At 43.0% G+C, this 15,893-nt stretch overlaps 2 protein-coding genes across 8 annotated transcripts in view; one reads left to right on the forward strand and one right to left on the reverse strand.

Annotated features, from left to right (window-relative positions):
* Positions 1-15,893, forward strand: part of LOC120050023 (signal peptide, CUB and EGF-like domain-containing protein 1) — a 126,607-nt gene that overhangs the window by 33,193 nt on the left and 77,521 nt on the right. The gene's annotated exons all lie outside the window — the stretch shown is intronic.
* Positions 6,555-14,865, reverse strand: LOC120050025. 2 transcript variants are annotated; one of them, XM_038996621.1, is made up of 8 exons: positions 12,822-14,865; positions 11,807-11,870; positions 11,379-11,477; positions 11,132-11,275; positions 10,794-10,914; positions 10,634-10,705; positions 7,504-7,575; positions 6,555-6,980 (listed from the first exon to the last, which is right to left on the reverse strand). In XM_038996621.1, exons 4-8 carry the CDS (start codon positions 11,273-11,275, stop codon positions 6,775-6,777), a joined length of 615 nt encoding a protein of 204 aa, XP_038852549.1. In that variant the 5' UTR covers positions 11,379-11,477; positions 11,807-11,870; positions 12,822-14,865; the 3' UTR covers positions 6,555-6,774. The 2 variants fall into 2 exon arrangements, with proteins under 2 accessions (XP_038852549.1, XP_038852548.1); XM_038996620.1 differs by having other exon boundaries at positions 11,807-14,865.

Genomic DNA, 15,893 nt, shown 5'->3' on the forward strand with positions numbered 1-15,893 from the left:
CTTTTCCACTGTCTATGTGTCTCTGTGCTCCTCTGGGTGGTCTCAGTCAGTCTCTCCAGCCTTTCTCTTTCAAACCATCACTACTGATATGTAGCATTAGTACTCCTCCTAATAAGCATTTCACCCGGACATGACCCGTGAATTTGGTTTGAGGTTGGGGCGTCAAATGCGAAGGCGTCCACTAGGGTTGCAAAGGGTCGGAAACTTTCCGGTAAATTTCTGAAGTTAAGCCCTGGAATTTGTGGAATTTTGCTTAAATTCGTCCAAAAAAGTTAGCCTATAACAGTGAACCTTTTTTGTTGGATACACAAGGCAATTCTAGGTCTTGGGGCATATTTTGGTTAAACTATCCCCAATTCAATGGAACTGCAACCCTCTGCATGCACAGTGCATTCTTCCATCACATGTGCAGTGCACTCTTCTGATTCTCAAGATCTTGCACACTAATGAGATGCTATTGAGCCCACACTACTACACTGTCTGAGCCAAGGACTACATGCTTTCTGGTGAGTTTTGATTACAATACTGGGTGGGGTGAATATATTTTATATGACATACATAATTTTTTTTAACTAGTAAATAGTAGCCTACATGAAAGTGTGTTCAAAGAATTTCTAACTTGTTAACAATTTCTGCTAGTTAGTTTTTGCTACCATGTGGGTTTTAGCTTGCTTGAGCCTGCTAACTGAGGAGAGTTAATTCACCTGTGTCCATACATGTTTCATTTAAAAAAAATTTTTTTTACAAATGAGTTGTTTAATCTAACTGCTTAACTATTTATCAGTACATGGAATTGTATTTGGGTTTTATTTACTTATTTTTTTCTCATCTTTACAGGAAAATTCCATGGGCACTATCTGATGTGTGGAGACATGTCACTGCAGCTAATGTAGAAGGAAAAGCTGTGTACATTTGTAAATACTGTGCCAAATCATATGTGAAGAATGCAACAAAGATGCAGAATCATCTGGTCAAGTGCATAAAGTTCCCTCAGTGCTCACAACAAGCAACCTCTGACAAAAGTCCCTCTACTTCTATTCGAGGTGAAAATGATGAATCAGACACCTTATCGATAGTAACAGCTCATGGTCCTCCTGGAATCAGAAGTGTTTTTGACGCAATGGAGGAACGTAGTCAGAGAAATGCTGATGAATGTCTTGCTCGAGCTGTGTATGCAACTGGTTCACCTCTGATGCTCACAGGCAATGTGTATTGGAAGAGATTTCTGAATGTTCTTCACCCAGCATACACCCCTCCAACCAGACATGCTTTATCTACTCATTGGCTGGTTGCAGAGTTCAATAGAGTTCAAGTGAAGGTCAACAGCGTACATGTTGGACCCCAAGTATGCTGGCAAGAGCATCCTGTCTGGTGCAGAGATCAACAAGGTATATGGTGTCATCACTACCGTGTCTCGCCACCTTGGCCTGGATGAGGGCAAGGTTCTTGGCAGTCTGGCGAAGTACACTTCCAAGCAAGGGCTTTGGGATGGAGATGCAATTTGGCAGTCGCGCCAACATATCTCATCAGCCACCTGGTGGAAGGAACTTTGTGGATCTGAGGCTCTTTCCCCTGTTGCCTCCATCATCTCCAAATCCCACCAACATCAGCCGCCTCAGAGCGTGACTGGTACTTGTTTGGGAATACACACACCAAAGCACGCAACAGGCTGACCAATACAAGAGTTGAAAAATTGGTGGCCATCCGGGCAAATTTGAGGCTTTTTGAGCCTGACAACGAGCCATTCTCAACAAGGTTGGAAAGTGACAGTGAAGATGAGGCCTCAGAGTCTGATGTTCAAGAGGTGTACATTGAGGAGGTCCAGGGAGAAGACATGGAAGCCTGAGAGGAAGACAACCTAAGCTTTAGTTTCTAGACTATCATTTTACAGATGTATGTTGAAAACTTTTCTGGGAGATGCGATGGATCATTGGGGATCATTCAACATTCCCTTTCTTTAGTTGTTCAGTGACATCATTCCAAGTGAAGAGTCAACTCATTTATTTTAAGTTAAATTCGTAACTACACTACCGGTCAAAAGTTTTAGAACACCTACTCATTCAACGGTTTTTCTTTATTTTTACTATTTTCTACATTGTAGAATAATAGTGAAGACATCAAAACGATGAAATAACACATACTGTATGGAATCATGTAGTAACCCAAAAAGTTTTAAACATAAAAATAGCCACCCTTTGCCACTCTTGGCATTCTCTCAACCAGCTTCACCTGGAATGCTTTTCCAACAGTCTTGAAGGAGTTCCCACATATGTTGAGCACTTGTTGGCTGCTTTTCCTTCACTCTGCGGTCCAACCCATCGCAAACCATCTCAATTTGGTTCAGGTCAGGGGATTGTGGAGGCTAGGTCATCTGATGCAGCACTCAATCACTCTCCGTCTTGGTAAAATAGCCCTTACACAGTCTGGAGGTGTGTTGGGTCATTGTCCAATTGAAAAACAAATTATAGTCCCACTAAGCCCAAACCAGATGGGATGGCGTATTGCTGCAGAATGCTGTGGTAGCCATGCTGGTTAAGTGTGCCTTGAATTCTAAATAAATCACTGACAGTGTCACCAGCAAAGCAACCCCCCACCATCGCACCTCCAAATCCATGCTTTACGTTGGGAAATACACATGCAGAGATCATCCGTTCACCCACACCGCATCTCACAAAGACATGGCGGTTGGAACCAAAAATCTCCAATTTGGACTCCAGACCAAAGGACAAATTTCCACCGGTCTAATGTCCATTGCTTGTGTTTCTTGGCCCAAGCAGGTCTCTTCTTCTTATTGGTGTCCTTTAGTAGTGGTTTCTTTGCAGCCATTCGACCATGCAGTCTCCTCTGAACAGTTGATGTTGAGATGTGTCTTTTACTTGAACTCTGTGAAGCATTTATTTGGGCTGCAATTTCTGAGGTGCAGTTAACTCTAATGAACTTATCCTCTGCAGCAGAGGTAACTGCAACAGAGGTAACTCTGGGTCTTCATTTCCTGTGGTGGTCTTCATGAGAGCCAGTTTCATCATAGGGCTTGATGGTTTTTGCAACACAAAAACTTTCAAAGTTCTTGAAATGTACCATATTGGCTGACCTTCATGTCTTAAAATAATGATGGACTGTCGTTTCTCTTTGCTTATTTGAGCCTAGTTCTTGCCATAATATGGACTTGGTCTTTTACCAAATAGGGCTATCTTCTGTATACCACCCCTACCTTGTCACAACACAACTGATTGGCTCAAATGCATTAAGAAGGAAAGACATTCCACAAATGAACTTTTAAGAAGGCACACCTGTTAATTGAAATGCATTCATGGTGACTACCTCATGAAGCTGGTTGAGAGAATGCCAAGAGTGTGCAAAGCTGTCATCAAGGCAAAGGGTGGCTCTTTGAAGAATCTCAAATATAGAACATACACTGCTCAAAAAAATAAAGGGAACACTTAAACAACACAATGTAACTCCAAGTCAATCACACTTCTGTGAAATCAAACTGTCCACTTAGGAAGCAACACTGATTGACAATAAATTTCACATGCTGTTGTGCAAATGGAATAGACAAAAGGTGGAAATTATAGGCAATTAGCAAGACACCCCCAATAAAGGAGTGATTCTGCAGGTGGTGACCACAGACCACTTCTCAGTTCCTATGCTTCCTGGCTGATGTTTTGGTCACTTTTGAATGCTGGCGGTGCTTTCACTCTAGTGGTAGCATGAGACGGAGTCTACAACCCACACAAGTGGCTCAGGTAGTGCAGCTCATCCAGGATGGCACATCAATGCGAGCTGTGGCAAGAAGGTTTGCTGTGTCTGTCAGCGTAGTGTCCAGAGCATGGAGGCGCTACCAGGAGACAGGCCAGTACATCAGGAGACGTGGAGGAGGCCGTAGGAGGGCAACAACCCAGCAGCAGGACCGCTACCTCCGCCTTTGTGCAATGAGGAGCACTGCCAGAGCCCTGCAAAATGAACTCCAGCAGGCCACAAATGTGCATGTGTCTGCTCAAACGGTCAGAAACAGACTCCATGAGGGTGGTATGAGGGCCCGACGGCCACAGGTGGGGGTTGTGCTTACAGCCCAACACCGTGCAGGACGTTTGGCATTTGCCAGAGAACACCAAGAGTGGCAAATTCGCCACTGGCGCCCTGTGCTCTTCACAGATGAAAGCAGGTTCACACTGAGCACATGAGCACATGTGACAGACGTGACAGAGTCTGGAGACGCCGTGGAGAACGTTCTGCTGCCTGCAACATCCTCCAGCATGACCGGTTTGGCGGTGGGTCAGTCATGGTGTGGGGTGGCATTTCTTTGTGGGGCCGCACAGCCCTCCATGTGCTCGCCAGAGGTAGCCTGACTGCCATTAGGTACTGAGATGAGATCCTCAGAGCCCTTGTGAGACCATATGCTGACACATGCACATTTGTGGCCTGCTGGAGGTCATTTTGCAGGGCTCTGGCAGTGCTCCTCATTGCACAAAGGCGGAGGTAGCGGTCCTGCTGCTGGGTTGTTTCCCTCCTACGGCCTCCTCCACGTCGCATTGATGTACTGGCCTGTCTCCTGGTAGCGCCTCCATGCTCTGGACACTACGCTGACAGACACAGAAAACCTTCTTGCCACAGCTCGCATTGATGTGCCATCCTGGATGAGCTGCACTACCTGAGCCACTTGTGTGGGTTGTAGACTCCGTCTCATGCTACCACTAGAGTGAAAGCACCGCCAGCATTCAAAAGTGACCAAAACATCAGCCAGGAAGCATAGGAACTGAGAAGTGGTCTGTGGTCACCGCCTGCAGAATCACTCCTTTATTGGGGGTGTCTTGCTAATTGCCTATAATTTCCACCTTTTGTCTATTCCATTTGCACAACAGCATGTGAAATTCATTGTCAATCAGTGTTGCTTCCTAAGTGGACAGTTTGATTTCACAGAAGTGTGATTGACTTGGAGTTACATTGTGTTGTTTAAGTGTTCCCTTTATTTTTTTGAGCAGTGTATTTTATTTTGTTTAACACTTTTTTGGTTAGTACATGATTCCATATGTGTTATTTCATAGTTTTTATGTCTTCACTATTATTCTACAATGTTGAAAATAGTACAAATAAAGAAAAACCTTTGAATGAGTAGGTGTTCTAAAACTTCTATTGGAAGGATTTAATCATTTGCAATTATGTCTACTTATGATAAGGTAAAAGGTTTATGTTTCTGTCTCCATATGATATGGTAAATATATCCAATGCAAAAAACATCTACATTTAAATGGTATTAATAATTAGCATATATTAGTGTTAATTCCCATATATTTCCGTTAATTCCCATATATTCCTGTTAATTCCCACGGAAAGTTTGCACCTCTGAATATTCCCCAATATGTGGAACACTAGCGTCCACCATGCCTCGCCTTTGTGCAGTGACCATTAACCGAGGAACGCGGCGAGAAGCAGCGAGGAGTGGGCGGGATGCGTGACTTCTGACGCATGTTTCTCGTCCGTGTGATCCACCTACGGCTGATTGCGGTTTTCATCCATAACCTCGCTGGCGCTCCGGCTTCCCCGGCCCTTAGCGCCTGTCAGACTTCATTCACGGTCTCAGTCTTGATCAGTGAGGATCTGAGAGGTGACGGGGGGAGGCAGAGAGAACATCCTCCTCCGCACTGAGGAATCACAGCACATTCCTCCAAAAATACAGAGTTCAACAAACAGGCCGACACACACACAGAAGTCTACACACACACAAACACACACACACACACACACACACACACACACACACACACACACACAGTCTTGCATTTCTAACCAATTTAGGACTCCTCACATTTACATACCTTTTTAGGACCCTGCTTTCCAGACATCATAGAAGCACAGAAATTACACTCATGAGCTAGAAAAAAAATCTAATATGAGGAAATCACCGAAAGTTGCTGACTTCTTGAAAAAAGATCACTTGTAATTTTACCACCTACTTGAGACCGCACATTGCAAATCAAATCAAATCAAATTGGTCAAATACACATGGTTAGCAGACGTTAATGCGAGTGTAGCGCATTGCTTGTGCTTCTAGTTCCGACCGTGCAGTAATATCTAACAAGTAATGTAACAATTTCACAACAACTACCTTTTACACACAAGTGTAAAGGAATGAATACGAATATGTGCATATAAATATATGAATGAGCGATGGCCGAACGGCATAGGCAAGATGCAGTAGATGGTATAGAGTACAGTATATACATATGAGATGAGTAATGCAGGGTATGTAAACATTATATAAAGTGGCATTGTTTAAAGTGACTAGTGATACATTTATTACATCGATATTTGATGCATTCATTCTATTTTATGACTGAAAATATTGCATGTAGAATGCCACAATGATGCAACACGGATGGCAACTCAACGGCTGTAGTGTAGTTCTACTGTAGTGTAGTTCTACTGTAGTGTAGTTCTACTGTAATGTAGTTCTTCTGTAGTGTAGTTCTACTGTAGTGTAGTTCTACTGTAAAGTATTTAAACTGGAACAACCATTTCAGTAATGGAGTCATTATATCCAAGTAACAGATTAATAGTTTAGAAAAATGTATTTTATTTTTCTGTAACATTCAAAGTCAGCAGGCTTTGTATTCTTGAGACCTTAGTCACTCCAAAAGTGAACAACCCACCTGGGAAAACTTCCCCCAAACAGAGTGAGATGGAGGACATTCATCAACTGCCTATGAGCTTAAGTCAAGTAAGTCCCATTAAATCCTCAGAGGTACACCAAGATAGAAGCATCTTATACACTTATTATCTCTGATCTGCAACTATTTTGTTGTGTACATAGAACTTTACTGCTCTCCAGTCCCTGTTTACTAGCGCTTGGCCAGAAGCAGCAATGCATTTCTCACAGTCTTGTTTTCCAGGCGTTTTTCCCATTCGGATAAAATTCATCAAGGAATCTTCAACTGCATCCACCTCTATTGTCGACCAAAACCTTTTTGTTCCTTTGGCACCTTTGGAAAGAGATGACATTATGAATGACTACATTAAATAAAGGTTGAGTACAATACAGTATGTGTTCATCTCTGTATTAACTCTACCAGGTTGCAGCTGTATCTGCAGAGAGTGTTGAGGTTAAACTAACAATCCCAACTAAATAACTACATAGAGAAGGATGTGAGAGAAGAATGTGCAATGCTGACATCAAGGCAGAGTCAATCTGTATGAAATCTAAGCCCATCAAAAGGTTTGCAATGTAATCCTTCTAATAAAAGCAATACTTATTAAATTAAGTTCCCTCACCCAGGAAAAACAATGTAAAGTGTGGTAATCCTTCTGTGTTATCATCTATCCTGACACACTAGTTCAGATCTAACGTCTTGACTTGTGTCCAATCCAAACTGAACCGTTCTGTGCTGGCATGGTTGGAAATACACTAACTGATGAAAACAGGATTGATCTGGACCAGCACAGTACCATAAGCTGACACTACAGAGTGAAAACGCACTGACTGAAGGCAGCAGGAAACATGCTTACTGTGTGAGCCTCTCCTTTGTCCCAGCTTTCCCTTGGTCATTGGCTGTTTGGCCCGAATCGCTGACATCTCTCCTGGAAAACATCAGTGGAAATCATGTCAGTTTCACCCAATCCAACCTATCAACCAATCCATAAGCGATAACTGTTGGAAAAACTCAAAATGCAGGTTTATAACAGCTGTGCCATTCAAGCCTATTGAATATGGTATGAGAGGGACGGCTACAGCCACCCAAACCCTACAGATACAGCCATGTATTGAGAGGGGAAAGCACAATACCATGCTGAAATGAAGGCAGACTCCATCCTAACCTTTTTCACACCACTGTACAATCCAAACTGAACCGTTCTGTGCTGGCATGGTTGGAAATACACTAACTGATGAAGACAAAACAGATCTGGACCAGCACAGTACGGCCAGAATACTTATGGCACCGACAGAGATGGTCGCCTCGCTTCGCGTTCTTAGGAAACTATGCAGTATTTTGTTTTTTAATGTGTTATTTCTTACATTGATACCCCAGGAAATCTTAAGTTTTATTACATACAGCCGGGAAGAACTACTGGATATAAGAGCAACGTCAACTACCAACATTAAGTCCAGGAATATGACTTTCCCAAAGCGGATCCTCTGTTTCGACTATCACCCAGGGCAATGCATCAGATCCCAGTAGGTGACCCAAAACAACGGCGCCACAGATGGCAGATGGCGCGGTCTTCTGGTCAGGCTCTGTAGACGGGCACATCGCCCACATCTCACGAGTATACTACTCGCCAATGTCCAATCTCTTGACATCAAGGTAGACGAAATTCGAGCAAGGGTTGCCTTCCAGAGAGACATCAGAGATAGTAACATTCTCTGTTTCACGGAAACATGGCTCACTCGGGATACGTTATCAGAGTACGTAGAGTCACCCGGTTTCTTCACGCATCTCAGAAACAAACATCTCTCTGGTAAGAAGAAGGGCGGGGGTGTATGCCTTATGATTAACAATTCGGGGTGTGATCATAACAACATACAGGAAACTCAAGTCCTTTTACTCACCTGACCTAGAATTCCTCACAATCAAATGCCGGCCGCATTATCTACCTAGAGAAATCTCTTCGATTATAATCACAGCCGTGTATATCCCCCCCAAGAAGATACCTCAACGGCCCTGAAAGAACTTCATTGGACTCTATGTAAACTGGAAACCACATATCCTGAGGCTGCTTTTATTGTAGATGGGGATTTTAGCGAGGCTAATCTGAAAACAAGCTCCCTAAATTTTATCAGCATATGGAATGCGTGACCCGGGCTGGCATGATTCTGGTTCATTGCTACTCTAACTTCTGCGACGTATACAAAGCCCTCCCTCGCCCTCCTTTCGCAAATCTGACCACGACTCCATTTTGTTGCTCCCAGCCTATAGACAGAAACTAAAACAGGAAACGCCTGTGCTCAGGTCTGTTCAACGCTGGTCCGACCAATCTGATTCCACGTTTCAAGATTGCTTCGGTCACGTGGACTGGGATCGAGTTTATTTGAAAGTGCATCAGTGATGTTGTACCCACGGTGACTATTAAAACCTTCCCCAACCAGAAACCGTGGATTGATGGCAGCATTCGCGCAAAACTTGAAAGCGCGAACCACTGCTTTTAATCATGGCAAGGCGACCGGAAACATGACCGAACACAAACAGTGTAGCTATTCCCTAGGCAAGGCAATCAAACAAGCTAAGCGTCAGTATAGAGACAGAGTAGAGTCGCAATTCAACGGCTCAGACACAAGACGTATGTGGCAGGGTCTACAGTCAATCACGGATTACAAAAAGAAAACCAGCCCCGTTGCGGACACCGATGTCTTGCTCCCAGACAAACTAAACAACTTCTTTGCTTGCTTTGAGGACAATACAGTGCCACTGACACGGCCCGCTACCAAAACCTGCGGGCTCTCCTTCACTGCAGCCAACGTGAGTAAAACATTTAAACGTGTTAACCCTCACAAGGCTGCTGGCCCAGACGGCATTCCTAGCCGCGTCCTCAGAGCATGCGCAGACCAGCTGGCTGGTGTGTTTACAGACATATTCAATCAATCCTTATCCCAGCCTGCTGTGCCCACATGCTTCAAGAAGGCCACCATTGTTCATGTTCCCAAGAAAGCTAAGGTAACTGAGCTAAATGACTAGCACCCCGTAGCACTCACCTCCGTCATCATGAAGTGCTTTGAGAGACTAGTCAAGGACCATATCACCTCCACCCTACCTGACACCTAGACCCACTCGAATTTGCTTACCGCACCAATAGGTCCACAGACAACGCAATCGCAATCACACTGCCCTAACCCATCTGGACAAGAGGAATACCTATGTAAGAATGTTGTTCATCGATTACAGCTCAGCATTTAACACCATAGTACCCTCCAAACTCGTCATTAAGCTCGAGACCCACCGCCCTGTGCAACTGGGACCTCGACTTCCTGACGGGCCACCCCCAGGCGGTGAGGGTAGGAAACATCTCCACCCCGCTGATCCTCAACACTGGGTCCCCACAAGGGTGCGTTCTCAGCTCTCTCCTGTACTCCCTGTTCACCCATGACTGCGTGGCCATGCACTCCTCCAACTCAATCATCAAGTTTGCAGACGACACTACAGTGGTAGGCTTGATTACCAACAACGATGAGACGGCCTACAGGGAGGAGGTGAGGGCCCTCGGAGTGTGGTGTCAGGAAAATAACCTCACACTCAACATCAACAAAACAACCTCAGGAGGCTGAAGAAATTTGGCTTGTCACCAAAAACACTCACAAACTTTTACAGATGCACAATCGAGAGCATCCTGTCGGGCTGTATCACCGCCTGGTACGGCAACTGCTCCGCCCACAACCGTAAGGCTCTCCAGAGGGTAGTGAGGTCTGCACAACGCATCACCGGGGGCAAACTACCTGCCCTCATGGACAACTACACCACCCGATGTCACAGAAAGGCCAAAAAGACCATCAAGGACAACAACCACCCGAGCCACTGCCTGTTCACCCCACTATCATCCAGAAGGCGAGGTCAGTACAGGTGCATCAAAGCTGGGACTGAAAAACAGCTTCTATCTCAAGGCCATCAGACTTACACTGACTGAAGGCAGCAGGAAACATGCTTACCGTGTGAGTCTCTCTTTTGCCCCAGCTTTCCCTTGGTCATTGGCTTTTTGGCCCGAATCACTGACATCTCTCCTGGAAAACATCAGTGGAAAACATGTAATTTTCAAACAGGACATTGTAATTAAGAATAGGTCCATGTGTATGTAAAGTATAGACATACCTGTCAGATTTTCTTCATAAAAATTGCCTTCCTCTGATGATCCTGGGACATAACCATCTACACTGTTGCCAATGCTGGTTATTGAGTCATCAGTCTTGTATCCAAGCATAGCTTTGGTCAACTGTATTGAAGAAAAAAATTATATTGGATAACTAGACAGATGACAAAGTATTTGGACACCGGCACATTTTGATTAGTTACGACTGTGCTCCTCTACTTGTTTATGTTATAATACTATGAATATGGGATGAAAGTGCACACTTGCCCATCTTTGATTTACAAAGCTGATTCACAAGAACTTACAGTATGTGCTGGTGTTGAATGACACTTTAACTTACGTATATACTGTCTGTTCTGATCAACGGTGGTGCATCATCCAACACATTGACTATCGACCCAGAAGTACTGGCAGCCTCAGAGGTACTGGCAGCCTCAGAGGTACTGGCAGCCTCAGAGGTACTGGCAGCCTCGGTGTCTGACATCTAAGGATACAATAAAATGATATTAGTCATGTGCAAATTAGGCAATAGGATATGATAACGATTCAACCATCCCCAGTATCCTCATTCTAAACAACTGACAAACCTGCGCTTCGGGATTTATCTTTTCCTTTTCAAATCTGGCCTCACAAGTTGAACTATGCTTCTTTAGATTTTACATGCGCCTTCTTAGCCTCTGCAGTGCCTTTGTAAAGGAAGACAAAAAGAATAGTTGAGACTTAATAGAATGACAAGATTGCTCGGCACACAACAGGGGATGGGCTGGGGGACACCAATGACTGTTATCATTGACTAATAGAGGTCCAACAAACATCTATTACAATTTCTGTTTTTTTAAACTACTTTCAAGGTAAAAAAGCAAGTATAAGCATAACATAAGCACATTATGCAAGTTCCTGCATGCAACTAAAGCTGAATCTGTTTTTATGGATGGACTAAAAGAGAATCAGTATGAGTGGTTTGGCTAAAGCAAGGCAAGCGTACTCTAAATACTAGGCAAATCAGAAAACATACCGCATTGGTTACTTTGTAGGTTCCTGGACTCTTATCTTCCATTATGTTTTAGATCTTAAAAAATCTGTGTAAGAAATAGGGATTTGGTTAAAGAATCTGCCAATATATGTATGTATTGTATGTATGTATTTTTCAAGACAGTGAATTGTCACAGTCCTACCAAAATTGACACTTTCCACAACCCTTATTCTTGTTGTGGTGTTTCACTCTTTTATGTGCAAAAAAAAAAAGAACTAGGAACCGCACCACGCCCCTCCCCCCACCCAAACTAATGTCCATGGTTTTCAATAAAAAAAATCTGGTCACTTATTTCTTAATTAGTTTAACATATTTCTTATTTTCATCTGAATTATTTCAATGTAAAAAACGGTATTTGGGTAAGAAAGGGCTATAAAAAACGGGCGCAACTTCAATACATGAATTTAATGAGGGGGTTTAAATATTTTAACACACATACAGGCTTATAACTTGACAAAATAGATGAAAAGGAACTGGCTTTTCTTGCTAGCTTGTTACACTATAGCAATATTATTTTCCAATGCATGTAACATTGTTAACCACAATCATGTATTCTGAATCAAAGACACGTTTACCAATTATGCTAAACTTATTAGCTAGCTTGCAACCATAGCTAGCATATTATTATTTTTTAACTAGCATGGGTAGCATGCTAACCGTTAGCTAGCACGCTAACCGTTAGCTAGCACGCTAACAGTTAGCTAGCACACTAACCGTTAGCAAGCCACAAATAACTATAAGGTAGAAACATGCAAAGTAACAATTGCGCATTAATGAATTGTTTGGATAAACCTGCCAATTTCAATCTGTCATGACGCAGTATATCTGACACAATGCGGCTTTCAGACATGTCAATGCATGTTGGATTCCACCGAAAGACATACATGACTGACATTAATTCATTAAAAATAAAGACAACGAGAACATGCATTGCTTGTCAATACACCAAATACAATTTTAGCTAAAATATTGGTTAACAGTTTAGTTAATAGCTTACCTTCTTGCATGAATGCAAACATCTGCAACCATCCTCCTCTTCCTTAAAACACGTGCTGCACAGCTACTTCAGTGGTGATCACGCTCAGGCAGGGACAGGCTTGCCAGGTCAATTTCAAATTTCTAGGAGTCTGCTCAAAACCAGACTTCAAAACCCACCTTCACTAGCACAATTTTAGCAGAATACAGGGAAATTAATGATTTTTTAAAAATGCCATGTTGGTAACGTTGCAATATAGAAGTAGTATAACAACTTCCACCTAGCGACCAAAACCTTTCACCTGCCGCAAAGTTTTAAAAGTACATCAATAAACCACAAAATAGTGTACATGGCAACCTTGGGCAGAGATTTATGCTGCAACATGGGGGAGGGGGAACTGTGTATCTTTTATTATTATTATATTTTTATTAACAACAAATCAATACAGGAAGTACATATGGGAACACAAGTATATATAAATAATATACAAAGGACAGGGGAGGGGGGGGACTGTGTTGACCTATAAAACCTTTGATAGTTTGGTACTTTTGTGCACTTTGCAGTGGGGGAGGGGCAGGACCTCAAGCGGAAATTATGGCCAGTAGATATGCATAACAATGATTCCATCAGCCCAGATTTCTGAATATGTCTGCAATGTTATTACTGTTAGCCACATTTCCTTAGACAATTTGGGTTTGTAGCTTACACAATCAGTATCAGTGAGGTGTTAAGTGCAGCTACTTGAATGGTCTGTACATGAGAGATGGAGTGGTGGATATGTACATTTTTCACTGGGGAGACTTGCTGACACAAAAGTAGCTTATGGCAGGTTAATATTCGATCTAGCAACCTAACCCATCAGCAATCAGATGAATTACCTGCCCACAGACCACTCAAACAGCCTACTGATATTAACAACAGAGAGTTATGGGGAGGGAGGTATAATCAAAATGTCTGCTTAATGCTTTTGAGGGAGCAGCAGAAAAGTGTACCCAACCTGGGGTACAACTTGCTAGAATTGGTAGTTGAAGCAGTAGTAGTAGCCATGCAATGGCAGTAGTGTTGTAGTTGAGTCACAAAAGTCAGAGTCAATTCACAAGACCCTATGGCTACTCTGAGTTGAGTCAAAGTCACCAATGTTGGAGTCAGGAGTCGAGTCACAAGTCCCTATGGCTGAAATCAGAGTCCCACTGTTTGGTCCAAGAGTTCAAGTCTAAGACAATGGGTCCATATTAACTTAATATTAAGTTATTAACCCAGTCAGATAGTGGCAGGAGGAATTTGATCAATCATTTTTCATATCCCCTTTCTTTCTGTGCCAACAAATGTTTATATGCTACAGGTCAACCAGATTGTCAGCTAGCTAGCTAATTAGGTAACATGTTGAACATGGTGTGGCTGCACAGCTTCTTCATATTTGATGTAGTCTAAATAGAAACTGAAAGACACAGACAGACAGATACACCTCTATAAACTATACTGATGTCAGATATTAGTGGCTAATGTGCACATTCTGTGGAGGTCAACTAGATCTGTTAAAAGGTCTACAGCAACAACAACACATTTTATGTTTGTGTTAGAGAGCACATAACATGCCTATCTGAATTTAACTTAATCATTTGAAATCACATATTTCAATGTTAAGCTTTGATTTGTAACATTAACTGTTTTTCAGTGCATAGTAGTCTACAAGAGTCTGTAGAACAGGTTCATATTAGTGGTACAGTTGAGTGAAAATTCCAGCCAGCAGTTGAAATTTTGATACATTGTATGACACACCCTACACTACAGCCAATCATTGAGCAGCCTCCCATCCCCCTCTCCTTTACCAGGTCATATGCTGTATATTAAGGCCACATATAAGTATTAATGAACAAACAGCTATAGACTGTACTGAAGTCAGATATTAGTGGCTAATGTTAACATTCTGTGGAGGTCAACTGCTCCTAGATCTGTTAAAAGGTCTACAGCAATAACAACACATTTTATGTTTGTGTTAGAGAGCACATAACATGCCTATCTGAATTTAACTTAATCATTTGAAATCACAAATTTCAATGTTAAGCTTTGATTTGTAACATATTAACTGTTTTTCAGTGCATAGTAGTCTACAAGAGTCTGTAGAACAGGTTCATATTAGTGGTACAGTTGAGTGAGAATTCCAGCCAGCAGTTGAAATCCACCCACAACCACAAAGTCATATACACTGCTCAAAAAAATAAAGGGAACACTAAAATAACACATCCTAGATCTGAATGAATTAAATATTCTTATTAAATACTGTTTTCTTTACATAGTTAAATGTGCTGACAACAAAATCACACAAAAATGGTCAATGGAAATCAAATTTATCAACCCATGGAGGTCTGGATTTGGAGTCACACTCAAAATTAAAGTGGAAAACCACACTACAGGCTGATCCAACTTTGATGTAATGTCCTTAAAACAAGTCAAAATGAGGCTCAGCAGTGTGTGTGGCCTCCACGTGCCTGTATGACCTTCCTACAACGCCTGGGCATGCTCCTGATGAGGTGGCGGATGGTCTCCTGAGGGATCTCCTCCCAGACCTGGACTAAAGCATCCGCCAACTCCTGGACAGTCTGTGGTGCAACGTGGTGTTGGTAGATGGAGCGAGACATGATGTCCCAGATGTGCTCAATTGGATTCAGGTCTGGGGAACGGGTGGGCCAGTCCATAGCATCAATGCCTTCCTCTTGCAGGAACTGCTGACACACTCCAGCCACATGAGGTCTAGCATTGTCTTGCATTAGGAGGAACCCAGGGCCAACCGCACCAGCATATGGTCTCACAAGGGGTCTGAGGATCTCATCTCGGTACCTAATGGCAGTCAGGCTACCTCTGGCGAGCACATGGAGGGCTGTGCAGCCCCCCAAAGAAATGCCACCCCACACCATGACTGACCCACCGCCAAACCGGTCATGCTGGAGGATGTTGCAGGCAGCAGAACGTTCTCCACGGCGTCTCCAGACTCTGTCACGTCTGTCACATGTGCTCAGTGTGAACCTGCTTTCATCTGTGAAGAGCACTGGGCGCCAGTGGCAAATTTGCCAATCTTGGTGTTCTCTGGCAAAT

The sequence above is a fragment of the Salvelinus namaycush genome, chromosome 6, assembly GCF_016432855.1.
Source record: "Salvelinus namaycush isolate Seneca chromosome 6, SaNama_1.0, whole genome shotgun sequence".
Lineage (NCBI taxonomy): Eukaryota > Metazoa > Chordata > Actinopteri > Salmoniformes > Salmonidae > Salvelinus > Salvelinus namaycush.